Source organism: Oryza brachyantha, chromosome 1 (genome assembly GCF_000231095.2).
Source record: "Oryza brachyantha chromosome 1, ObraRS2, whole genome shotgun sequence".
In the NCBI taxonomy this organism is placed as follows: Eukaryota; Viridiplantae; Streptophyta; class Magnoliopsida; order Poales; family Poaceae; genus Oryza; species Oryza brachyantha.
The window spans coordinates 1,803,509-1,830,297 of NC_023163.2; the positions used below are offsets into that span (position 1 = coordinate 1,803,509).

Genomic DNA, 26,789 nt, shown 5'->3' on the forward strand with positions numbered 1-26,789 from the left:
AAAGTTTTATTTACAAACTATTTTTTGTTTGCAAATACGATGTTTAGCTTTTTCTAGAAAATAAAAAAGACAAACAAGTATAGGAACTCAGGATTCAGGTGCATTTACTCATGCTCATAACTACCGTTGAGTGCTCTCTGTTTTGGAAAGTATAGCCTTTAGATGAATCTGCTCTCAGTGTTGGGTATATCACTAGCCCTGCCCCTGCTTCCGGTGTCTCTCGATTTGTTTCTTTGATAGTAGGCTAAGGAAGCATCGAGAATGTAGTATCAACTATCAACTATCAAGAGTCGCAATACTGTATCTTTTCAAGTTGTTTAACATACGGGAAAGACCGTAGAAATGGCTGAGCAAGAGAGTACAGCAACACCTTTGTTCAGCTTTGTTGATTGACAATCTTGGCAACCTAGAGGTGAATCACACCATTTTCTTACAGCACGAGGTGAATCACAACCATTTTCTTACACCCACGAGGTGAAGAAAGGCAACGTTTGTTCTAGCATCTTAACACACTTGTTGCCAACTTTGTTGGAGAGTCATTAAATTAATTAGAAGGAAGCCAACTTTTTAGAACATCACATCCCTATGATTTCACTACGGTTTGTGCCAATAATTGAATCGCTATCCGTCATCAATTTGTAAGTTCAGTCGTCACAGATTCACAGCCCGTCTGAGTAATCGTTGACGATCCAATTTAACAGAGAAATTTAGCATTCCCCAACGAACACGTTTTCTTGAATCTTCATCTGGATTTGAACAGATCGCATCAGGCCATGCAGAAATTTGATTGTAAAATGTTTGATACATACGCGCATTAAATGGATGAGATAATTCTGCGGATGGAAAGTGATGCATATCTTTTAAGCAGCAGCGCCCACATTTGCTTCAACAGAAACGTAGAATCCGGTGATACAAAATATACAAAATCATTGACCTTAAGATTTCTTCTCCATCCTTGCAAATGACAACACAAAATTAGAGCATAATGCTCGAAGGGATACACGGATGGAATACTCATTTTCTCTTCTTGACCTATGATACAACACAAGACTCATATCAGGTAAAGTTTTTATCCTATCAACACCTACAAAACTGCCTGGCATGTAGTCACTCTGATACAGTTCAGTCTCACAGTAACCCATGGCCAGAAATATGTTTGAAGTGTAACCGGTTTTGTCGAATAGAAGACTTCAGCTCTCGTCGTCTTCGTCCATGCTGGAGAGCAAGCCCTTCAGGGTCTCATAGGTCATAAAGGCAATTCCGACACTAGGAACAACCTTTAGGTACTCAGGGACTATCCCTCTATAGAAGCCGCGTAGACCTTCCTTCTGAAAGATTTGGCGGACAGTTCCAGTTATGCTTGATTTACAGACAGGTGTTGTCCCAGCTGCTCCTTGTAGTTGCATCCGTCTCTTTATGAGATCAAGGGGAAATGTGGCTGCAAGATTTATAGCATTTTACCAATGGAATTGCTGTGAGTCAATATTTAAATTACAGAACAGATTAAGTGACAGCACGTTCCAGAAGCTCATTTAAATATAAGTCAAGGCTTTGTTTAATTCAATAAGACGAAATAATGAAAATGAAGGTCCCAAGGAGTTAAACGTGGCTTACCAGTAGATGATGCAATACCAGATAGACTCCCAGAGAACAAACTAACAACAGCAGTGGAATCCTGGGGCCTGAAGCACGTCCACAGCCATCAGTTGGAAATGACCAAAATAGATACTCGGATATTATTCAACCAAGAGAAACAACGATGTTTACCTTTCCATTTGCCAATGAGACCTCAGTGATTCATATACGGTAAAGCTGATTGCTATGCTAGGTCCAACTCCCTGTAACTCCAAATATTACTGGCAGCCCATTTTTTATTAAAAAAATGACATATCTCAGTAAAAGGTTCATGGCTTACCAATAACGTGGCTCCAAGGCCCTTGTACAATCCTTTGACACCCTCATCTCTACAAATTGTAGACACTGCATGAAAGATGCCTTTGTAATACCTGGTTGTTTTCTGCACAGATTTAAATTAAAATGCTAGTGAATTCCAAATATCAAGCTGCCCAATAGTTCAAATAAAACAAAATACACAACAAGCCCGAAGCCTTTGTTCTGTAAGGCTGCATCATGAAAAAATAATACTTTGGAAATATTAGGATGGTGTTAAATTCATCAATCAGCAATGTTTTATTTTGGAAAAGAATATCATTACCTGTGTTGCCAAACGAGTACGAACAACATCCAAGGGGTAAGTTACAGATGCAGCAGTAATTCCTGCCAAACCACCACTAAGTAAACGTGCAACACCAACATAATTTGAGCCTTCATCCAGGCCAGGAATCCTTTGGAGAAACTGCAAAGATTTTCAAATCATTTAGCTAATGATAATAAAATTGCAACTCCCTCGGCGATCCTACATTAAGAGCTAAAGAACAGCTTACCTTTTTGTAGCGCTCATATGAATAAAAGCTGATGGCAGAATAAGGCAAACGATGCACAATTGTCACCAGATTTCCTTTCCAAAATGCACCAAACCCTTCTTCTCGAACTATTCGTGAAGCTTCATGCCATATGCTGTACTTCTTTAGAGCTGCAACATCTGAATGCATACCTGCCACCTGTCAGATCAGTATGTCAAGCACATGTAATAACAAACCTTAATTGCCAAAAGAGGTACTGAATATTAGTTATAATTTAATCTAAGACCAGGCACACAACATGTGTTATATACTAACAGCAATAAATAGCTCTTATCATAAAGCACGAATCACAAAATTTGGACGCATAGTAATGCATTAACTCTAGATATAGTAAGAGAAGAGGGGAACTCCAGATGATATGGTTTGCTGTTCTTGATGCATGATTGGATCAATTGATATTATTTTCCAGTGATTAACTATACAAAGTGAGGTGAGGACACTTTATATATGTATAGAAGTAATTTGAGTACTTGTCAGTACGTAACATAAATATTACTTCCATTTCAGGTTATAAGATGTTTTGGTTTTTCATAGATTCAATTCATATGGAAACTAATGAATCTGGACATATATATACATATATATAACATATACATTGGTTCATAGATAAATCTAAGAAACCCAAAACGTCTTATAACCTAAAACAAGAGGGAGTACCAAACTAAATCCTTTTTGGCACCTTTATAGTGAATGAACTAATACTTAATGCACTTAAATCCATGTTTATAACAAAACTTTCTTTCGCAACATGCAATGGTATGTTCCTTGCCTCTATAGAATTCGCTGGCCGCCAGCACATTGGGAATCTATTTTTTCCTATAAACCATTGAACAATAATAGACTGAAATTAAAGAAACAAAAGGAATACTTGCCTTCTGTTCCTGTTAGATTTCAGTCCCTGCTAACCGGAACGCCTACAATGGCATGAAAAGGATCGTTCCAAACTGCTGTTAGCCTTGTGCGTGCACAAATTGAGGCACATATATAGTAAAAAATTCTATAGGTGTTCAAATCCCCTACATGTCTAACCCTACTAAGAGAAGAAAATTATTCTTCAATGTAACGTTTTGTATCTCAGCCTACATACACAAATTTTACTGGGGTCTTGATCACCTACAAAAAAAGATACATCAAAGATGCCCTTTTAGCTTCAATACACAACTAATGGTCTAACAGCAAGATGCTTCACTTTAGTGCCTAACTATTAGCATTCAATTCCTTTCAAGATGCCTTTGCGCCAAGAAGCTACAGAACTCAGAAAGGAAGAGACACTTAAGCTTGCACTTTCATCAGTCAGTACTCCCATTACTTTTTTTAAGTGGTAAAAAAGGTCATATTTGTCTTATGTTTTCACCAACCTGGAGAAAAAATCCGTATCTGTTTAAAATGGATTTTCCTTTACGCTCAAATCATTTATTAAACACACATTACAGCAAAACACAAAAGGTAAACAGCAAACAAAGATGCATCCTTTCTTAAGTTCGCTTCCTGCTGCTCCTCATACAACCCAATCCGTACCTCCAAAAGGGAGCAAAACTTCTTCCTCCCCTAATTCCACTTCCAAGAACAAAAAAAAAATCACAAGTAAATAAACAAGATTTTGCCTCCGCTAGTCCCCTTAGCTCCAGTCCCCTCCGCGCCGCCCATCGAAAGGAACCCCAACGAAAGGATGGTTTTTTTTAGCAACAGGATGCTGAAGAACACTCACCTGGAAGAGAATGGTGAGGCGGGCGAGCGGGGCGGTGCAGGTCTTGCTGACGGCGCCGGCGAAGCCGCCGGCGGCGAGGTGGGCGGCGGTGCCGATGTGGCGGTGCTCGTGGCGGCGGCCCATCGAGGCGCGGCCGTCGACGACGACCCCGACCCGCGCCTCCGTCTGCATCGGGGACCGGATAGGGCTAGGGTTGGTGGTGCGAATCGAGGAAGCGGATGGTGGCTCCGACTCCGCCCCGCCGCCGCCGCCTGGAGGTGAGGAATTCGAAGCAGAGAGAGGAAGGCTGGGCGCGTAGTGTGCTCCACCTCCTCACGTTTATTTTACCCCCTTAACTTTATTTAATAATATTTTCCCATTGTACGTATTAGTAGTACATTTATGTGTTTTTTATTTATTTTTCTGGAAGTGGTACAAATTGGAGGGAAATTTTGTACAATAACTTACTAAATCTTGAAAAGTACCGTTTTAGGTAGGTTTTACAAAACTACAAATAATTCGAACAAATTATTCTAGAACTATATATTTAAGTTTGTTTATCATAAAACTACAAATTTAGCACTAATCTTATCAGAAAACTACGTATTTAATTTAAAGTTGGATCATAAAACCACAGATTTAATGGTGAAACTATAAAAAAAATATAGGTTTTAGAGTTGCACTGTTGTCTTTTTTAAGTTATAAACTTATAACTTTGTGATAAAATTAATATTAAAATTATAGTTTGACACAAAAGACTTAAATCTCTAGTTTTATTATACACTTTTAAATCTATAGTTTTGTGATAATTTAGTTAAAAATATGTATAGTTTTATAAAGTTTACTCTATTTTTGTGCGAAACATGCCACCTATAAATTGTGCATATTCATCCTATAAGAGCACACACATACACGCTGTCTGTAAGCACATTTGAAAATTGGAGCAATATATCTTATTGTTTTATAAATTATATGAATTATTTCTCAGCATTTCTTTTTTTTCTTCATATTATATGAAAGACGCATGCGTACACATGTCGCACTCACGCACATGTGAATATGTCCTCCAATATACGATCGAAATCTGTGATATCACTATATTTATGTTGACAGTGTAAGCGTAATATTTTAATGTTGCAAACGAAAAGATTATACCATGCTTTAAAATTCCAAATAACTGTGACAAAACATTACTCCTATCGCGTGATTAGTGTGGCCAGATCAGTGGACTGACGTGGCATGACCGGATAAAGCCAAGGTTCCTCATCAATCGTCAGAGTCTGAGCTACGTATTATCATCTCAACTTGTGCTCTTCTTCATGGAAAGCAAACGGATAAACTTAAACCAAATGGCACAGTATATATTTCCATCGAGTGAACCATATTCCGTAATGTTGTTTACATTTCTTTTTAAGTCGAAATGGCTTGCTGGTGCAAGCTAAGCTACCAAATTGATGCAGAAAAGATGTGCCAAGATTAATCAAATGTGGTAGATTCACTGAATTGGCAAGATATGGTCATATATTTGGGGCAAGTCTAGCTATTGGCTAACCAATGAGGAAGGAACAAATCCTATAAATTATTATCTGGATCGATTACATAATCTCTTCTCCAACCCCAAGTTGCAATGCCATTAATCCATCATACAAATTTAATGAGCAGGAACAGGATAGGAGTAGGACAGCCTGAAACACAGCGACAAAGAAAGGGAAGCCTGAAACAACGTGAGCTGCAGATGGCCGCCCCTAGTTTCTTCAGAAAACCAGCTGAAAACTTCTCGCAAAAGCATTGCCGATGTCACCGGCTAGCTACCTGAGTGTCACTATCACTTGCGACTGACAGAGATGCTTGAAGCTTACAGTATGGAGTAGCCTCGTTAATCATGCCATTAATATCGCTATACTGAAGTCACTAAAATAAGAAAAACATAGGCGGCATTTGCTTGAGAGGGCATCTAATGGTTACAGTGACCAGCTTTCAGGTGCTAGATTCAAATCTTTATAAAAGCATAAATTTTATATTAGATATTTGAGTATAAATTTCAGATTTGATATTTGAGTAAGCCTAATAGTTACAGTGACCTTATCAGCCCTAAGGTGCTAGGTTCAAATTTTCATAGAAGCATAAATTTATGAATTTCAGATTGGGTATTTGAGTAGCTAAATCTCCTACTTGGGATAAGTTCCAAATTAAAAAAAATGATACATATACCCTTCTCTAAAAATATATATAATCGATTCTGGAATTTAACAAAATATAGAGGCTGTTAATACTATTTATAGTGCTACTTAACTCATTCGTCCCTTCATGTTTAAAATTCTTTTCATTTTATCATCTTCACCTAATCTCCGCTTCTATTTATTCCTCATATATCAAGAACACTACTTTTTCTCAATATGAATCTCTGCTAAACAATATATAAAGTAATTATTGCATATTGTGGCAAAGTTAGTAGTTTTAAATATCATTACGTAATTTGATAAACACGTGTATCATTGTCAATAATTGTTTGTTTATCTGCACTGTCAATAATTACTCATAAAATTATTTTTTTAATACCAGTAGCAGATTAGAGTGTTACAATGACATACGTGTGTGAGTTTGTGGCTTGCCGTGTTTATGTCAATGTCATGCTAGCCGGGTGGTAATATCGCTACTGGGTACCCATAAAATGCATAACTGTATAGATAAAAGTAGCTTAGATATAAGATATATGAGATAGAATAAAACTTAGATAATAAGGGAAGATAATACTAAGGAAACCGAAGAGTATTTGGCTACTTTTCCTAACTTATTAGCATGTAAGCACGTATACAAGAAAAAATAGACAAACCCTCGAGGACATAATATTCAACACTCGTCAATACATACCGTTAAACCTTAGTCAATAGGAGTATAATATTAGTTTGTATTCGAAGTTCCAAACATGAATAAATCCTTGGCTCCTACGTACCACCATGATTTCGGTATCCTATGTCATCTCTTTTATTTATTGTCGATCTAAAACATGACCGATGGGTTCTCGTTACCACCCTACTCCCTCCGTCCTAAAATAAACCAATTTTTCACTTTTTACCTATGATTTTTGACTCTTCGTCTTATTCAATTTTTTTTTGCAATTGATATTTTTGTTTTTATTAGATGATAAATCATGAATAATATTTTACGTGTGACTAATTTTTTCTAATTTCCTGAAAATTTTTTAAATAAGACGGATTGTCAAACGTTGGACACAAAACCGAAGAATTGATTTTTTTGGAGGCCAGAGGGAGTACATGTTAGTATTCTATTTGGGCTTTTCATGACCCTTATATATTTTCGGCTCAAGAATTTATAAAATTTCAACTTACCCTTTTTGGATCAAGGAGTTCAATTTTGTAGACCAAAAGATTGGCCCATCGCCTGAGGCCCGCAACTCGGAGTTCAAACGAAATTTCGGCCCATAGGTAGCAAAGGATAGTAAAGTAAATAGCTGGCCCTGGGAACGGGATACTGGCATACGTGCGGGCCGAATCGAATTTGGGCCTTGCTGCTGCCTCCGGCCCAAAACATCCAAAGCAAACTCGAAATTTGGCCCACAACTTCGCATAAGGGATTCCAGCGTGCGTGCGGGCCGGTATATGGGCCCGGCCTGCTCATGGCTACAAACGGAGGAGTGAGGATGTTGGGCCCTCAACAAGGCCCAAAATGCACGATGCGAAGGCAGAATCCGGCCCATAATTAGTCGAGGTCATCACGGGCAGAAATGTAGGATCCACTAATCTAGTCCATGACAAGTTCTAGTTCTTGCAATATGCACTAAACCAAGTCTTACTTCACAGGAAGTTTATATGATAAAGGTTGGTCAAAAGAACTCCATGATGAGATGAGTTTGTTATCTCAGATTCACAGGTAGGGGGTAATTGTTTGGAGTTTTCGTTATAAAAAAATCAAATGACATATTTACATATAAAAATAATTTATATTAGAATTTTTATATAGGTATTTTTAGCAATATAAAAGGTAAGGCTGAAAAATTGATAAAAGACTTAAATTTTAATTTTTAGTACTACCTTACCACCATATATGAAATAAATTCATCATTTATAATTGATTGTGTGAGTGCACTAGCGATGCTCCACGTAGGAAAATGCCACGCAGGATTTTAGACAACGTGTCATGAATTATAAAGCAAAAGAAATAAAAATAATGCCTACATACATATATAAAATTATATTGTGGAGAAAATAATATCTTTAACATTTTGTAAAAAAATATGTAGTGGTGAGATCAAGTAGATGGAGCCAGAGAGGAGCGAGAGCATGACCCAAGTGACCAGAGGAGAAGAGCACGCTCCGATGGACCTGATTGAAATGGATAGGGCTTCTATTCTACTCTCTATTTCTCTAACATGTCTAAATGACACGTTGACCTCCTAGGTATGAGCTAATATATCAGTCACTTAAACTTAAAATCCAATAAGTCAAAGATATGTTTACAATCAGAGGGAACATGATCGGTTTGAGGAGGCGAGGGCATGTTTGATTGACGAGGCTTGCGTCTCACATGGTTCATGTTGAATAATTATCCTAAAATAGAAGTATAGAATAGTAAGCCTGTCCATATTATGAAATATATTTTGCCTTTTTTTTCCATGTATTGTCCCTTCTTCGCAGTCCTCCCTCCCTCTCATCCAAGTAAAACTTAGGTCATATTTTGGGTTTTTTTTATAAAAAAAATCAAATGACATATTTACAAAGGAAAATAATCCATGAATAAAACTATAATAAAAAAATCTTAAAATCAACTTCAAAATTTAGGCCAAAAATTTAAATTTTAGCTTATAAATATAAACAAAAGCTAAAAGATGATATTCCTCGTTCAACTGATAAATAATAAGCAAAAACAAGCAACTAATAACAAAAAACAAAACTGAATAGATTGCCTCTTGTTGTACTCAACTCCAGCTTCTTCCTGCTTGTACTCAACTCCAGCTTTCTTCCTCGTAATCCTTTCCCTGCACATAAATGGCGCCACCCATGAGAGCACTTCTCCCAATCCATATAGGATTAGAAGAACGTTCGTTAGTTGATACCTTGCATGAATTGGAACACACAACACGGCCTCGTCGAGGAAGACGGCCAAGGTTCGGCTCCGGCGACGTCGATCGCCGGCAACCTCGTCAACGAGACCGTGGGCCTCCTCGATCACCGGCCGCTCGCCGGCGCCCACCGACGACCTCCTCGCCGTCGTCAGAGCTATATACATATGTAAGTATCGTACTAAAAACAACGAGGGATGATTCTGAAAAAAAACAAATAACATTAATTTGAAAATAAAACATAGTTTATAAATAAAACTTTTATATATGTTCTTAACGATCTAAAAACAAAGGCTAAAAAATAAGTTACAATAAAAATATCCTAAAATCAACTCTAAAGTTAAAATTACAAATTTAAATTTAAGCATAAACATAAGAAAAAATAAGGGTGACATATTAGAGCACACTGAATTTCAAAATAAGACATGTCAGTATAAGCTCAGGTCCCGTTTGCCAAACCGAAAATTTTATGAACTTCTCCGAGTCGGTCTGTTTCAAATTCACACATTTTCGATACAAATCCAAATCCAAATCCAATTCAGGCTTACATTGATCGATTGATTCCGTGTACGTCTCCAACTCGGGAACAGGTCAAGCATGGCACGCGAGTTACAAATAGCTACGCAAAAGCTACTATTTAGAGAAGAGATTAATTAAGCTGGTAATTAACGCATCAACGTCAGGGCGCCATGGTGACCACCCAGAGCATGGCGGCGAGGGCGAAGCGGATGAAGAGGAAGAGCTCGCCGGCGCCGGCGCCGGCGACGAGGAAGGAGCTGGCGCTTTGCCACGACAACGCCGTCCACATTGCCTGCCTCGTGGCCGCCACCTCGCCGGACCCCATCACTGACCTCCTCAGTCTACGTGCCACGTACGTTAATTTAAACTCCTCATTATGTATACGTATAAAAGTACATTTAGACGACACGTGCGTATTTTGTGACGTACGTACGTACGTATGTGTACACTGCAGGTGCAAGGCCATGCACGCGGCGGCGAAGGAGCCAGACGTCGCGAGGCGCGTGCCGCTGGGGAGGCTGGACGGGATGAAGTGGCTGGACAACCGGCGCTACCTCGCCGTCGTCGGGCACCTCGTCGGCGCCGGCAACCCGGACGCCTGCTTCGCCGCCGGCGTCAACCTCGTCTTCGCGCGCCAGGACATGGACCGGGGCCTCGCGCTCCTCGATAGGGCGGCCGCCGCGGGCCACAAGGCGGCGGCCTACGTGCTCGGCCTCCTCCTCTACGCTTCCGGCGAGGCCCGCTTCGCCGGCGAGAAGTACATCGGCCAGGTCGAGGGCGACGGCGAGGCGGCGGGGAGGACGAGGACCAACCGGGAGTGCCGGCGGTGCCGGAAGATCGCCGAGGACGCGGTGCGGGAGGCGATGTGGAAGGTCGGAGGGCGACGGGGGAGGGCGCTGGTGATGCCGGAGGACGGCCACCGGTGCACGAGCTCCGGCGGCTGCGGCGTCGAGTCGGGGTGGGGAGGCTACGGGGTCTTTTGTAGCGACGGCTGCAGAATCAGGCATGAGTACTACATGTTCTTCACAGAGGTGATGAACTACATGCCATAGTTTTCCAGATAGAGGAGCCATGAGAGCTACATGCCATGGTTTTCCAGATAGAAGAGCCATGAGCCCATGAGAGCATACAAAGTTCTGATGAAATTGTGATGTAAATTGCAGACAGCAAAATTTTGATGACTATACAATGGTAGGGAAGAAGATGCACGAAATGTTAACTACTCCCTCTTTTTTTTTTAACGTCAGTTGACTTTTTAATTTTCGTTTGACCATTTGTCAAAAATTTTATCCAAATATACAAAATTATAAATCATATTTAAAGTTACTTTAGTAATAAATCAAATCATAATAAAATAATCAATAATTATATAAGTTTTTTGAATAAAACGAAGGGTCAAACGTAGATAAAAAAATCAACGGCGTTAAACAAAAAATCGGAGGGAGTATATGTTTCAGCAGATTAGATTTTTCAATTATTTGGTAATAGCGGTGCACATGGGTAAAGGGGACGCAATGAAGATAGCGACATCGCTGTAGACGAAAATTGCAGAATATACTAAATGAAGAATTTCCATGGGTTCCAATTTCCAGGTTCATGTGCCATTATGATACTGCCCAAAAAAAACTTCGTCACGAAAACGACCTCAAAAGCCTAATCAAGCATAACTTGATGGTCCATGTTTACTTCTCTAGAAAGGAGCAGTTCATGTTTCTCAAAACTAATATTATGGCAACGAAATGATAGCATTAATCACTAGTGCCTGACAAAATCCTTCAGCTTTCTCAGCCAGAGGAGGTATTCTCGGCTGTCCTTGTTGATCATGTACTCGTGCAAGAAGTTTGTAGCCATGGGTGTGAGCCCACGCAGCTCCAGGTACTTGTGGAACGCCCTTTGCAGGTTTTCATCGAGGTCACTGCAGCAGTAAAAGGGCAAGGCATTGAACATAAGCAATCGGGGATTAATTGAAGAATTAGACTATTCAATAGATTGAAAATCCTAGCTAGGCGGCTTTCTTACTTGAAATCAGGACCCTCGTATGTGATCATTTCACCGTCTTTGTTCTCTGGTGGCATCACGGACAAGGCGTCGATTATAATCTCATCAGGATAAGCAGTGCAGATGAATTCAAGGCTTGGTCCATCTCCCTTTGAGATGGTGACAGTGAGAGGAATGCTAGACTTGTTGGAACTCTGAGTTTCCTCTTCCTGACCATCCTCATCGGACTCATTCTCGTGGTCAGGTTCATCACCAGTCACAAGGCTGGGCATGGAAACCAGAACCTCAATCTCCTCACCCTGGTAAGTCCTTGTAAGAGTAATTTCCTTTGAGCCCTTTTCATCACTAATTTTAAAGGGAAAGTTCTCAGGTATCTCCTCGACCTGTATCAAGATGAAAAAGAAATGAGGCCCTTTGCCAGACAATCACAGCACATTGCTCCTAATAGGAGGATGAAAATTGTTCAAAACAAATATGAATGTAAAAGACAGTGTTCTCAGCAAGAAAAGCACAATTGGGAATTCAATTATTTTCAACATCATTGTTTCCTTTTGCATTATATGTGTACAATTCTACACTAAATCATGCCAAAATTAAAATATTGATGCAATACCAGAATGAGAAGCTTGACATGACTGAACAGCAGGGATTGCAGGTAACAGTTGTCACACATGACTTGATGATCAGACGGACAGGAAAAAAAAAACCCATCCCAGCGTTCTCAAACAGAAATACAGGTTAACAGGAAGGGATAAAGCTTTTCACAACTCTGTGTGGTAGTAACTACTTAATTTGTTCATTTTTCTTCCCTGCTAAAAGCAAGAAATACCTGTGCATGGTGCATAACCATGGATTGTTTTAGAACGTATCCAAAAAAAAGTCATTAGAACACATTTTTTCCAGCTCTGGCCTCTGTGCACATAACATTAAATTGACCAGAACTTTAAAGCATTAAACTTATATATGATTATAAAATATAATATATACAGAGTAATCAAACTGGCATGAAAGCTTAAACTATATAGTTCAGGAAAAACAATCAGGGCACTGTATTATAGCAGGAAAAAAGGTACAGGAACTAGACAGAACGATTAAAAAAAATACCACCAGAGTTTTGAGCAGCAGAAAATTTCAAAATAAACGATTTTGGATACCAACATTAATAGAACAAGACTACAGGATAAAAGGTAATAAATAACATAAGGCACAGGAGCAGCATATTGACAGGGGATGATCCAACATGGGGGCTCAACCCCCCCCCCCCACCCCACCCCCAACCCTCACTCTGGATCCCCATGTAGATAAGGATGGAGAAGAGGAAAAAGGAGCATATTGAGTTCTTATACATAGAATTAATAAGTACAGTACAATAATGATCAAGCACTAAAATAGTGCGTACTCCCTCCTTTTTTTTTTGGTTTGATGCCGTTAACTTTTGAATCTACTTTGATCGTTCGTCTTATATCTATTATAATCAGGGGATTTAGTTAAAATGGGCATGAAAAATGGAATAGCAAATATATGTGGCGCAAACCACCAGATGAACCACCTAACAGAGACAATTTGAAAAATTGCTACCTTGATTCCGTGCTACTATGACTAAAATTACACCAACAGAGGGATTCAACAAATAAAAAGGATTGCTCCTTGATGATAGAACGAAATAGCAACGCAAGTGAGATTCGGGAGCCCGCGCACGCACCCGGTCGTGGTCGTCGCTCTCCTCGGCGTACTTGATCTCGGAGTCGATGATCCGGAGGAGCTCGCCGTCGGAGCTGGGCTTCGTCGAGGCGGCCGACGAGAACGGCATCGAGCGAGGCTGCGGCCGCGCCGCGGCGGCTGCGAGGGGGCGGAGCAGGGCGGCGGCGCCGCGGGTGGCTCCCGGGGCGGAGGCGCGGAGGAGGGGGAGGCTTGAGGTGGCGGCGCGGCGGGCGGCGGCGAAGAGAGCCATGGCGACTGTGCGGCGGCGGACCACGGCTTAGGGTTTTCTGGGGTTTAGGAGGAGTTGCGGCGATGGAGAGGAGACGAGAATTTGTAAAGGAAAAGAAAAGGAAGGGGTGTGGGCCCCACCTGTCATTCTCCAACACTTGTTTAATTATGTTTATTGCGATCTAAGCAAATATCTTTTGCTTCTTGGAGAGGAAGAAAAACAGCTCTCTAGCCAGAACTTGTAGAACCCCGTAATACTTTAATATACAGTGGAGCCTAACTAGCAGAATTTTGAGGTGCCAAACTGACAATGACTCTATGACTTTAACTCGATTTGTTTTTAGGATTACTTCATATTCCAGAGTTAGTTTTTGAAATGAATCTACAGTTCTAGACATGATCCCATCTTCTTGGTTCTACTTATTTCTCGATTTTGCTAAGCTTCCCAAATTATTAACAGTGTATTTTTCAAAATAAAATTATATATAAAAGTTAATCATATCACGTTTCTAAGATAGATTCTTAACTTTATAGTTGCAAAGTCTATCGTTTATGTCATTAAATAGCTATAAAGTATAGTCTTTCGTCCGCAAAAGAACCCAACCACATATATATTTCAGATGTCTTTTTATAATGGAGGAGTATGTGGTAGCTATAAGCATATAGAAATGGAATAACAACAAATTTAATCTATGCACTTTTGCAATAACAGGAGAGAGGGAGCACAACAAAAACAAGCAGCTACAGCTAGGGTGATGTTTGGTTGGGCCAAATCCGGCCCGTGTTACTCCTAGTGCAAACGCAAGATTTGAGGTGGGCTGTAATAGGATGCGGGGGCCCATTACCGGCCCAGTATCAAAATTGATACCGCTGAAAAAAAATCGGCTATATTCTTTGTTTTATCTTTTGAGATGAAGATCCGAACATTTTAATGCAAATAATCAATGTATGTATCAAGATGTAAGCACCGTCTCAACTCCTTGATCCGTGAATAACTTTAAAGCTCAGCCATGTGCTACCTAGGTGTTGGTCTTTGTTTTTTTTTTCCGTCATGGTTGTGCTTCCCCATGTGCTATACCCACTGGGTACCTAGATCATTTCGTTTTCATCAGCAAATAATAAAGTCTTGTTTATATTCATTCCAGATTTGCTCTAGTCTAACAAAAAAATATCTCGATGTATCCGGTATCTTACGATACCAAATTATTTCTGATCGTTGAATCTAACGATGTTCATCTCGATCAACTAGATCTAATGGTGAAAAATAATTTGTTACTGTAAGATACCAGTATCTTAAAGTACTTTTCGCTGGAAAAAAATAAAGTTTCATTGACTGAGTTATTAGTCTTTTGTTTTTCTCTCGCATGGTGTCAGCTCCTTGTTAGAGCAAGTATAATAGCAGGCTATAAGTCAGCTAAATGCTAATGTGGAAGAGAGGAGGGAGGAGAGAGAGGAGAAGCTGGCTATAAGCTTATAGCTAGCTCAGGCACAAGAACCAAGAAACTGTGTGAGACAGATATATGGGTCCTGTATTAAACATGAAGAGCTAACCATTATATAAGTGTGCTATAAGAAGACTGCAAAGAGTCTTATAGTCAACTTATTGTCTATATTATTAGTCTTGCTCTTATTGAAATATTTAAAGCAATTAATACTCTAGTTAAAAAGATAGTAGTGCTTCGAGTTTCGTGGAGTCAACCATATTAAACTTTAATGGCAGAATACCTTTTATATGTTGCATTTGAATACTTGAAAAATGATCCGATCGTCTCGAAAAGTAGTTTCCTGACAACATACTTTTGAGTGCTCTTATATTTTTTTATCATCCTTAAAAAATATCACATGGTATTATAAATTTTTGGTATCTCAAGGTATCAAGTACCTCAAGGTATCACTTTTTTACACTAAAAAAATGTGGTACCTTGAGGTACTTTTTAAGGATGGTAAAAAAACTCTATATAAACGTAAAGCAGTAGTCTAATTTATGTTGTTTTGGGGACTATCAATATTAAAAAACGAGTTTTTTTAACATTCTTAAAAAATAAAAAATAATAGTATCAAACTTGTGCAGCTTAAAAATTTAGTAGTTTTTTACCATTCTTAAAAATATATTTTGAGATATCACATTTTCAGTATAAAAGTTTGATATGTTGAGGTACTATCAATATACCGTAAGATATCAGAATTTTACACTATGAGTTTTTTAACATCCTTGAAATAGTTTTATTTTATCATCCTTAAAAATTTACCCCTGGTGCTATAATTTTAAGAAAAATTTAGTACCTTGAAATACCATAATTGTACCTCGAGTTACTTCTCAAGGATATTTTTAAAAAAACTTTCTTAAAAACTATCTTGAGGTATTTTTTAAGTACGTTAAAAAAACTCTTACACTAAAGTTTTTGTTACCTCGAGAAATTTTTTAAAGGATTATGATTTATTTTACCATCATTAAAAAATACCTTGAGGTATTATATTTTTCAACCTAAAAATTTAGGACTTTTTTATCATCCTTTTTATATTGAAAAATATGGTATCTCGAAATATTTTTTTCAAGGATAGTAAAAATGCTCAAAAATTAACCTTGAAATACATTGTACCTAAAATTTTTGGTATATCATAGTACTTTTAAGGATTATAAAATAGCTCTAAATTTTTTACTTTGAGATACCATGTACATTTAAGATGTTAGAATTTTGCACTAGAATTTTTGGCACTTCAATTACTTCTCAAGGATAGTTAAAAAAAACCCTAAAACAACACTTCTTTATAACCATAAAAAGTAATAATGGATTAAGAGGTTGCTCTTCTACTCTTGATTGATCCATGAATAATAAAAAGAAGTATGATATAATATTTTTTAATAGTCGACAAAACTAGGCTTAATGTCAGTGACGGTCAACATCCATACATTTCTCATCGAGTGACTAGCTTACCAGTTTACTGCAAAATCTTATTGGCTGTTAGTGAATTAGCATATGATGCAGACAATTATAGCTGATCATGATCCGTGTACACACTTTTTTTTTTCTATTGCATAACTGACTCAGTTTTGAAAGCCAACTACGCATTTGACCCTATTTTTTCCACTTTACAGATTTGACCCCGTTTTTTAAAAATGAAGACGCCGACTGATCCTAGTTTGTTAAGTGAGCTTAACGGTGTTAAATGAGACATGAATGGACGTTTTTACCCTTGCATATTTGACCCTACTTTATAAATGTTTATGGCACATTTGACCAAATCTTGTACATCTATCCATGATAACAAACAATTTAATTGTAATATTTGATTTATTTGCGTTTAATATTTTTGACAAATTTGTTTGATATTTTAGTGAAGTTTAATTAAATTGATGGATTGTATTAAAATTTGAACTAAATTCAGCTCAAATCTAAATTAATTTAAACAAAATTTTGACATTGTTTTGCCTATTTTTAATGAAATTTTGACAGCTTTTGTCCAAAATTATCAAATTGTGAGGTAAATATACCATGTCAAAATTAATCAATCACAGCACCAACAGCACCATGCTGTTTTAAGTACTAGTGATGAGCTAAAATATCTTCCACATAACTATGCTTCTAGTAGGCCTGAAATTGAATGGAATCACAATCAGACATGCTGCTCTCATGTGTGGTCGGCCTGAAATTGAATGGAATCACAGTTAGCATATGCATTTTTCTTACAAATTCATCTGTGCAAGTGGACTTTCATGTGTGGGTCAACCTTGATGAGGTTGCAAAATACGATTTTGTTGGGCTGAGCCCCGAGGTATGGCTGCCGCTCGCCGCCGCCGCCCCGCCACGCGGGCTGCCCGCGGCCTCTGGGCGCCGCCGCAGCCCGCTGCCTCCCGCCGAACCTCCCCGCGCGTGCCGCCGCCGCCGCCGCCCTGCCAGTCGCGCACGCCCTGGCCCGCCGGTCGCGGACGTCCCGTGCGCACGTGTCGCCCTGCCCCGCTGGCCGCCGCCGCTCGCACCCTGCCCCTCCGGCCGCCGCCGCTTCTCTCGGCCTCTCTGGTGTCTTTTCTTGTGAGTGAGAGAAATAGTAGATAGGGATTGAGAGGGGGTATTTTGGTCTTTTCACTTGTCTTTTTTCTTTAAATTTTTTCACTCCCAAATGATGGTAGCCTAACTTCAGAGTCAAACGGCGTCTTTATAAAAACGGAGTCAAATCTGTAAAGTAAAAAAATAAAGTCAAATATATAGTCGGTTCTAAAAATAAAATCAGTTATATAATAGCCTCTTATAATAAATATATCAATCCGCAGTATGCCCTAGAGATAGAATCAAACTTTCATTGCATCCGCAATATGACTTCCCTCCCCCAATAAATACCAAGCAACTTAGTTTAATTGGCAAACAGAACAGCGAAAGAGCAAATCCACGCCATTGTCGCTAGATTTTGCTTTTCCCGTTGGCTTCCTTCCGCCGGCCGCCGTCGTTGTCTTCCCGCCGTCACCGCCACCTAGGGTCCTCGGCGCCGTCGTCACCGAACCCTCGCCGTTGGTGCCGCCACCCTCGCCGCCGTCCGCCGGTACCGCCGCCGCCGCCCGTTGGCCTTCCTTCCTCAGAAAGGCTTTGGGTACGTTACAACACATCTCTTCCTCTTATTTCCTGTTTAACATATCGATTAAATTTATAATAGCATATATATATATCAGTAGAGTTAATAATAAGCCTAGAAATTACCACGTTAATCAGAGAAAAAAAATAAAAAAAAAGACAAATAGTACCACGTTAAATAATACCCGCAATATGAAATTACCAAAATTACAACTTTTAATGGTCAAGATTGAATAGCAGATATAAATAGAAGAAAAAAATGTTAAGAGTTGTAGAACTAATCAAATTAACTACTATTTCTAAACGGTACTGTTTGATGTTTTTCTTTACCAAAAGTCGGATAAAATTCCAAACATTATTTTTATGCAAGTAAAAAATAATTAAATTTATGTCGACCTCTTATTTCCTGTTTAACATTTATATTAGCACATATATATATGTATATATATGATTAGATGTAATAATTTTGATTAATTTTGTATTTATTGACTGTGTAATACAACATAGCATATATAATATGATTATCATTTGTTTTAGGATTGAAGGTCAAGCAGCTATGAAGGACAGACATGGACTATCCAGGTTAAAGTCATGAGATTATGGGACTCAATAAATCTGGTCACAAATCTGGTCACAGACGAAGTCATGAGCCTTAGTATGATCCTCATGGACGAGCAGGTTTTTCCTTTTGCTCCCTCACTTATGTAAACAACTTGATCAAGCATATTTTATACAAATATTAATTGATCTTTCTTTATCCATAGGGAGATGTACTTCATGCAACTATATGGAAGAACTTGATTGACAACTACAAAACAAAGATAAATGAGAGCTCGGTCTATATATTCAGCAGTTTCAAGAATCCTAAAGATATCGTCCAGTATGCAGTGACATGAAAATTACTTTCATGTATAATACAAAGGTCAAACATGTTAAAGAATCAATTGAACATAATAAAAAAAGTATTTTTACGTGGAATATGTCACCCATCTTCATGGAATATTTACCTTAATTTAATTATTATGTGGCTATATGTTTAGATTTGATTTTTTCTAAATGTTAAAAGGTCCAAGATTTTTTTAAAAAAATATAAAAGTAGGTAACATGATGAATTCACTGTCACCAATATTATATTATTTTAGACGAGCGTACTATGAAATTACTTTTAGGGAAGAATCTCTTTATATCATTTTTTATATATTCAAATGCGACGAACGGAAGGTAATCTGCTATTAAAGTTCAGTATGGTTGGCAGCACAAAACTCGAAACGACATTTATTTTACTGGAGGTAGTACGTCCTTTGGTTTTTAATTTTGATTTTTATGATACATATTTGTTTATTTATCTTATTTAAAAGTTTTATGTAAATACATAATAGTATTAGTCATGCTTAGAGTACTTATAGTAAAACATAGCACAGTTAAAGTAAATAATAATTATGTAGTTTTTTTAATAAAAAGAACAATCAAAAAAGTGTATCTCTAAATTAACACCGTCAAACATTAAAACTGAAGGGAATTCAAATATTAAAGGAACCGATCAGCCTAACACCACTCCTCTTTAACATTTACGGAGTATACTTTTGTATTTTTATTATATGTAACTTTAGAAAAGAGAAAATTAGGATTTTAGAGGTGTGCTTTGTATGCACTTTGTAACATATAACTTTTGATTTACTTCTAGTGCATTTTTTAGTTGTGTTTTTTGGCGGTGAGGCAGTGACGACAGAATTAGGTTAGATGGTTCTTTTTTATTTTCACTAAAAAGATTTAGTTGATTGGTTTTTTTACCATTAAACTCCTTTTAGTAGGATTGGTTTTTGTGCTTCGATCCTGTACTTTTCATGCACTTCCTATATATGTTTGTGATATAGGCCAAAATTCGTGGTTGCATCCTTACCAGAATTCTCATAAATTCCTTGTATGTCGTTTGAAAGTGAGTAGATCAGATCAGACCAGTTGGTCGATATTCATGTATGATGTTCTATAATAGAGCATTGATTAAGAAAACATGACCAAAACATAGGAAAAGAGCCATGCAAGAGCTGCATACTCTTTTCAATCATCAGTTAATCCTCATATCTAAATTAATATTATAAATCTAGACTTTATATTGAGGCAAAGGGAGTAGCAGATATAGTTGCGTACGTATGGAGTCTACCAACAGCAGTTAATCCTCCAAATGATTAATTCATCCATGCAACATCACCAGAAGTTGTCATTGCCCCATGCCCAACTGAGAGTTATCGAACCAACAAATCTTGGTGCTGATGAGATCAGGTCAAGAGGAGTGGACCTGGATCTGGACGGCACTCCTCTCTTGCTCTTCGCGCATCCTGCGCCACCTCTCTTCCCTGTCCTGGCGAAACCTCTCTCGCTCTTCAAGCACCTTGCGCTGCTTCTCTTCCTCTTCAAGCAACATATGCAACCCCAAGTTAGCGCCACCCTCCTGAAGCGGGTTTACTACGTTGGCGTGTGTCAGCAGGGCCCAGATGATGGTCATAAACTCGCCGCCGGTGGCCATCTTGGCGGCGTGGGCGGCTGCCCTATTCGATGGGGCAATGTATAGCACCATGTTCGCCCAGAAGGCAGCGAGCACCTTCCACCTCTCGTTGACATCCTTGATCCGGTCAACGAGGTACACGGCAATATAAGCGCCCCCGGATAGGTACAAGCCGGCCTCGTTTAGCACTGTGGGGTGGGTGAAACTGTGTAGCTCTTTCAACTTCCGGTCCTCGTCCTCCTCGGACACGGAGCTCTTACGAATGTCTTGCCACCTCTTATGCCCCTCGTGTGATCTTGATATTTTCAATCGTCCTAGATCGATCAGCTTCTTGTACTTGTCCTCACGGGACTTGCAGCCGGCGAGAAAATCCCGGGCAGTTTGCAGCGTGCCGTGAGCTATCGACGTGGTCTTATACGTGTTGTCCGGCACCAGCTCTGGCTGGAATGCCAACAGGTATGCGCAGTACCCCGATAGCTTCATGGCGACATCATGGTCTTGGGTGACAGTAGTGGTGTCCTCCATGTCACATATGCTCGTAGCAATGTGCCACTTCATGATGTACCTGGAGTACGAGTTGCCGAGCAACACGTCACGGTCGAGGTCCAAGTCAATGATGCCCATTCGGTACAGCCACATCCTCCCGTCGGTGATCTTGCGGCCTTCATAGTTCTTGAGCTTGCGGAGAACGGCGTGACTCACCTCCGGCTCCAAGCTGATGGAACGAGTCATTAGCCACGCGTCTAGGGCCTGGGCCTCAATCGAAAACCATGAGAGGAAGGTCTTGATCCAGTGAGGACGGATGTTGTCGAGGAGGAAGTACTGGCCGATGGTTCCCTTCCAGTACCTCGTGACATTGAAGTGGAACAACACCATGAGTGGGACCTCCATGAGCACCTTGTGCCATGACTCGTTGCGCACGTACCGGCACAACATCTTCACCTTGTGCCAGTCGGAGAAGATGAAGGCTAGGAAGTGGTACGACTCGAGAAAGATGTACCAGGCAATGACCAGACGTGTGATGAGGAGGTCGAGATTGAAGCCATGGATGATGATGTTGCTGGCATTGCCATTGCCTCCAGGACTAGGAAGTGGCTGGTATCGAACAAGGTCTGGGGAGAAGAGGGTGAATAGGCTGGTTGCGAGGATCGCGGAATACACTGCCAGGTCAGGAGCCAATGTGTCCTTGATCGATGGGTACCGTGCATAGAAGAAATCGAAGAGGAAGCCAAGCTCGGCATTGACCACCCGGAACGCTCTGTCGAGGTCTTGGTCGTCGGCGAGGAGCCCATTGACGACAAAGTCCCAATACTTCTCATCCTGGAAGAGGAAAACCACCCAACTAACATGATCAGGGGCGAACCTTAACATGAGCATCCTGAAGAGGGCGAAGGAGAGGCATAGGTCCCGCCGCCGTGCCGCGCCGTGATCCCCGCCGCCCAACCGCAGCAGCTTCCCTTTGCATTGCCAGACCTTGGAGACGTCCACCGTCTCCGGGACGCCGGTAGCCACTTGAATGATCTGCTCCCCGTCGCGCACTTTCTCCTCCTCCTTGCCGTCGACAAGGTAGATGTACTTATCCATGGTTTTGGTGTCCCAGTTGCCCGGGCGAGGTGGACTGCTTCGGCTCTCCCGCTCGGCGCACATCGTGTACTCGTGCACGATCTGGTTGTCCCGGATGAGGCCACGGGTGCGGTTCGTCGACAGGTACGCCTTGACCCGCAGGCCCAGCCGCACGACGCTCAAGCTCCAGAGCAGGAACAGGCTGACCAGGAAGCTCCCACGGAGCTGGGATTTGTAGTAGAGGATGAGGAAGATGAGGTAGACGACGTGGAGGGCCTGGTTCATCATGGACCTCGTCAGCTGGCTTTTGTCGTCGAAGTTGAACGCCGTCATGGTGTCGGAGCTGCCGAGGAGGAGGAGGAGGAAGCAGGCCCAGACGACGAAGAGCTCGTTGTGGATGGACGACGACTGCATCAGGCCGATGGTGTAGGAGATCACCGGGTAGTTGAACATGAAGGCTCCCCATACGAGGAGTCTGAGCAGGGCGCCGCCGTCGTGGCGCCGCCTCGAGTTGCAGATGACGAGGACGCCGACGAGGAGGCAGCTAACCGTCACAAGGCCTTCGATCCTCGCCAGCTGCCCGGCGGAGCTGGAGGCGAACTGCTTCCCTGCCTGGGTCGCATTCCTCGCAGAGGCAACAACCTGATCCATGGAGATGGTGGGCGGCGTGCGTACAGCTAGGCAGCTAGCAAAGGAAGGTCATGAGCAGATGTGGGAGATGAGGCTAATTAAATGGCTAACGATCAACAGGGAGGAGGACATGGAGTGCTGGTTTTAATTAGTTATTAATAATAGCAAAACTGGACGCGCCGATCACGAGACGGCCCTACCTCGATCGACCACTTCACACCATTGTGGAAAAAGAAATGACCAAAGCCAAGTCCATAACTCCATATGTTTATAAATGCACATGGACAGATGGAAAAGTCAAACTCCGATCCAAATCAAATACATTATGGTTCTGTTCTTTCCAGCTATTTCATCTAACCAGTATTTGTTGAGTTATGATTTAAATTTTTAATAGAACCGTCGACTTCGACGGAGCGAAACGGACCGTCCGTCGTCAAGAGGCTTGGGCCGAAGTTTTGGTTTTTAGGGTTTCATCATATATATACCTCTTGTAAGCCGTTGTCACGTCCAAAGTTTTATCCTAAGCCTAATTCGTAAATAATAATTGGCTTAATTAACTCAGAAAAAATCCCTCTAAAGAAATTAATTTAATTAAATCGTGGTTCTAAATTGATTAACATGATTTAAACTTAAGTTACAGAGTATAAAATTTTACCAAACAAATTAATCTAAAACTCAGCAAAAGTAGGACTTTCCTTTTTCCCTCTTGTTTTCTTTCTTTTTTTTCCTTTCTTCTCAAATTGGGCCAAAGTCCAATTTTTCTCCATTCTCTTTTTCTTTTTCCTCTCCTCCTTCCCGGGCCGGCCTAGCTGAGCCGGCCCGCCTCTCCCTCCAGGCCGGCCCAGCCGAGCCAGCCTTCCTGCCGCGCGCGCCCCCCCTCCGCCTGGGCCATTGGCCGCTCGGCCCAGCTAGCCGGCCCAGCGCGCCCGCGCCGCCTCCCCGCACCGGCCGAGCCGGACTCCGCCCGCCGCCCGCAACGGCCGCCGCCGAATCCGCCGCCGGGGCCGACTCGGTCTCCATCGGTCGTCCCGCCCTAGCCGACGCCTCTCCCCCTTTAAAACCCCCTCGCACGAGCGCCGCCCCCGCCGCCCTTTCCCCGTCTGCCCGAACCGCTGCCGCGCCCTCCTCCTCCGCCGCCGCACTCGATCTCGCCGCCCGCGCCTCGCCACCCTCGCCGCCGGCCGTCACCCCGTGTCCCGCCGTCTCGCCAACTTGCCGCCGCCGTCCCCGTCGCCGGTGAGCCGACGCCGCTCTCCCTCTCCCTCCTTTTCCTCTCCGGGGGCCGACGCCGAGGTCGTCATCGACGCCGCGGGCGTGCACGCTCCGTCGCGCCGTCGTCACCTCTCCACCCGCCGTCACCGCCGCCTCCCCGACGCCGACGTGACCCCGCCGTCGTCGAAGCGTCACCGCGCCCGTCGTGTCGTCGTCGCCTTCCCGAGCGCCCGGCGCCCGTCGCGTCACCGCGGTGCGCCGCGCTCGCCGCCAGCCGCTGTTCCTGCCGTCGCGGTCGGTCGCGTTGTCGCCGCCGCGCTGGTCCCGTCATCTCCGCCGCCGAACCCGCTCCGTCGCCCGCTTGCCGCTGGCGCCGTTTTCCCTCCCGACCGAGGCTACCTTCCCCTCCTCCTCTGCTTTGGGCCGCTAACGAGCGGGCCCCACTCGTCAGCCATCGGCCTCCCATCCCTCTTCCTCTCTCTGTGTCACGCGGGTCCTGCGCGTGAGCCGGCCCCCTTCCTCTCTCTTCCCGGGCCTGCTTGTCAGCCCCCTTTCCCTCTCTCACCCACCGACAGGTGGCCCCCACTCGACAGCGCCTCCATTCTCCTCCGCTGACGTCAGCATCCCTATTAATTGCGCAATAATTGATTGAGAACTTTTCTGTTTAGTTAAAAAACCCAGAAAACTTGTAAAATTCATATCTAATTTATCTAGTCTCCGTTTAGGCCCATTCAAATTTCATAAAATTCATAAAATTGTCAAGAATCCATTAAAAGTAGTTTCTTTCTCTATTTTAGTAGTTTTATAGCCTGTTTTGCTTGTTTTTCTTTGTTTGTCGTAGGTTTTTCGCTCGTCGAAGCGCCGATCGTCCTTGAAGTCGTCGTCGAATTTCCTCGTGGGTCAGAGCAAGGCAAGTGGCACCCTTCTTTGATCATATTGAACCTATGTTTATAAAATTCCCCAGCTTTACATTCAAACATGCATTGTTTTAATCTATTTATTTTATTTACCTATTGGGCAATTACTCTTATTTATACCCATTGATTCCCACTCATTATTATTGTCATCACAGGGTTAATTTGACTAGAATTAGGGTTAGTCAATGCTTATCCATGCTTAGTACAACTAGCTCACCAATTATTACTTAATTATTGCTTAGACTTTGATAGACCTTTAATGATGTGATCATGATTAATCTCCCGTTGTGGATTAAATACAACTAAAATATTGCTTATGGTGGGCTGTGGGGGTATGTTTTTGAGATTCGCACCCATGGCTATCTCGGGAAACCCTGGAAGTCTTACCCGTACTAACCACAAGCCAAAATGGGTAAGGTGGGGGTTTGGAGCATGGCTTCGAACTATTTAACGTACCAAGGCAAGGGTAAGCGTGATGGAGTATGGAGTATGGATGGGCAATCGTGGTGTAACGAAAGCCTCTGCTGCTTCCGGATCTACCAAGACACAAGAGGGGACTGCCCAACTTGGTGTAAAGGAGGGAGTGAAACCTGAAGTGCGGTGCGATTAAATAGGGATGGTTATGTGACGGGTCCTATACAGTTTCCTTTCCGTGGCATCGTGGTGATACACCGGCGCACGTTCAAGTATAGTGTAACTGTGTCTTGTGGGTAAAGTTGTACACCTCTACAGAGTAAAACTATTCAAATAGTTGTGCCCGCGGTTATGGGGCGAACTTACAGATTCACTGGTATTAGTGAACCTTTTAATAACTTGGTGAACTTGGATCTGGTTTGACCCTGTCAACGTGGTGTAACGTTGGCAGTGGTTTGGGTCTGTCGCAACGTGGTGTAACGTTGGGCAGAGAGTTGACCCTGTCGCTATGTGGTGTAACGTTCGACAGCGGTCTGGGCCTGTTGCAGTGTGGTGTAACGTTGGACAATGGATGGTTATTTTAACTGTTTACTTTACTATTATCTCGGTTTATTTTATTTACTGCTTTGCTAAATAAATACTGCTTTGTGCAATTTAACCTCAGCCTATCCTTATTCCCTATTGCATTTATTATTCTTCGTCTCTTGGGTGGTACTTGTTGAGTACGGTGGTTTGTACTCAGCCTTGCTTAATTTTTCCCACCAGAGCAAGTGCCAGAGCAAGTGTCAGAGTTCCAGTCAGAAGGTCGTTCCCAAGGTTGAAGTGAGGTTCAGTCCGCCGTCGAGAATGCCTATGGTGTGGAGCCGTCATCGCCAGCTGAAGCTGAATATTAGATGGTTTAGTTTGTTTTCTTTTTCCACTGCATTTTGATAGATAATTGTTTTTATTTGTTTTTAAGTCGTGGAAATGTGTATTAATTTGTCATAGTGTGCAGTCGGGCTGATTCCTAGACCGAGATTTGTTCAGAAATTGACGTAAATTTTTGGGCGTGACAGCTGTCATACGGTGTTATAACCTCATCTCGAAATAGTAAATATTTTGCTAGTTGGTGCTTGTGGTTTTTTCTCTCCTGCTTTAGTAGGGTTTTTCACGTTAAATCACGTGTCTTTTGTGATTGATCTACTGTGTTCATTGTTTATTTGCTCGTCGTTTCCTAACAGTAGTCTTGTTCAATGCACTTTATCTACGATATATATTTTAAGGTCTTTTTACCATTCTTAAAAAAATAC

At 41.6% G+C, this 26,789-nt stretch overlaps 3 protein-coding genes and 1 long non-coding RNA gene across 4 annotated transcripts; 1 reads left to right on the forward strand and 3 right to left on the reverse strand.

Annotated features, from left to right (window-relative positions):
* Nucleotides 1-919: 919 nt before the first annotated feature.
* Nucleotides 920-4,514, reverse strand: LOC102712758 (mitochondrial substrate carrier family protein B-like). Its single transcript, XM_006643680.2, has 7 exons — nt 4,192-4,514; nt 2,445-2,621; nt 2,216-2,356; nt 1,916-2,017; nt 1,768-1,838; nt 1,615-1,682; nt 920-1,438 (listed from the first exon to the last, which is right to left on the reverse strand). Exons 1-7 carry the CDS (start codon nt 4,360-4,362, stop codon nt 1,191-1,193), a joined length of 978 nt encoding a protein of 325 aa, XP_006643743.2. The 5' UTR covers nt 4,363-4,514; the 3' UTR covers nt 920-1,190.
* A 6,724-nt stretch (nt 4,515-11,238) lies between these two features.
* LOC102713315 (uncharacterized protein At2g39795, mitochondrial-like) lies at nt 11,239-13,779 on the reverse strand. The gene is made up of 3 exons (XM_006645426.3): nt 13,470-13,779; nt 11,789-12,150; nt 11,239-11,684 (listed from the first exon to the last, which is right to left on the reverse strand). The coding sequence occupies exons 1-3, from the start codon at nt 13,716-13,718 to the stop codon at nt 11,525-11,527; spliced, it is 771 nt and encodes a 256-aa protein (XP_006645489.2). The 5' UTR covers nt 13,719-13,779; the 3' UTR covers nt 11,239-11,524.
* A 4,421-nt stretch (nt 13,780-18,200) lies between these two features.
* On the forward strand, nt 18,201-19,240 carry LOC107305107. The gene is made up of 3 exons (XR_001551195.2): nt 18,201-18,280; nt 18,799-18,939; nt 19,026-19,240. It is a non-coding gene; the product is annotated as an uncharacterized LOC107305107 (long non-coding RNA).
* Nucleotides 19,241-20,391: 1,151 nt separating this feature from the next.
* Nucleotides 20,392-22,978, reverse strand: LOC121054890. Its single transcript, XM_040525789.1, has one exon. It carries the CDS (start codon nt 22,976-22,978, stop codon nt 20,543-20,545), a length of 2,436 nt encoding a protein of 811 aa, XP_040381723.1. The 3' UTR covers nt 20,392-20,542.
* Between the last annotated feature and the right edge of the window lie 3,811 nt (nt 22,979-26,789).

Bases quoted from the DNA above. Each gene is read 5' to 3' on its own strand.
- LOC102713315 (XM_006645426.3), bottom strand. From the start codon at position 13,718: ATGGCTCTCTTCGCCGCCGCCCGCCGCGCCGCCACCTCAAGCCTCCCC. The intron at 12,151-13,469 runs GTGCGTGCGCGG...ATCTTGATACAG, and splicing joins AGAGCGACGACCACGACCGG to GTCGAGGAGATACCTGAGAA. The intron at 11,685-11,788 runs GTAAGAAAGCCG...TTACTGCTGCAG, and splicing joins TACGAGGGTCCTGATTTCAA to TGACCTCGATGAAAACCTGC.
- LOC121054890 (XM_040525789.1), bottom strand. From the start codon at position 22,978: ATGGATCAGGTTGTTGCCTCTGCGAGGAATGCGACCCAGGCAGGGAAG.
- LOC102712758 (XM_006643680.2), bottom strand. From the start codon at position 4,362: ATGCAGACGGAGGCGCGGGTCGGGGTCGTCGTCGACGGCCGCGCCTCG. The intron at 2,622-4,191 runs GTGAGTGTTCTT...CTGATCTGACAG, and splicing joins GCCTCACCATTCTCTTCCAG to GTGGCAGGTATGCATTCAGA. The intron at 2,018-2,215 runs GTAATGATATTC...AAATCTGTGCAG, and splicing joins GTACTCGTTTGGCAACACAG to AAAACAACCAGGTATTACAA.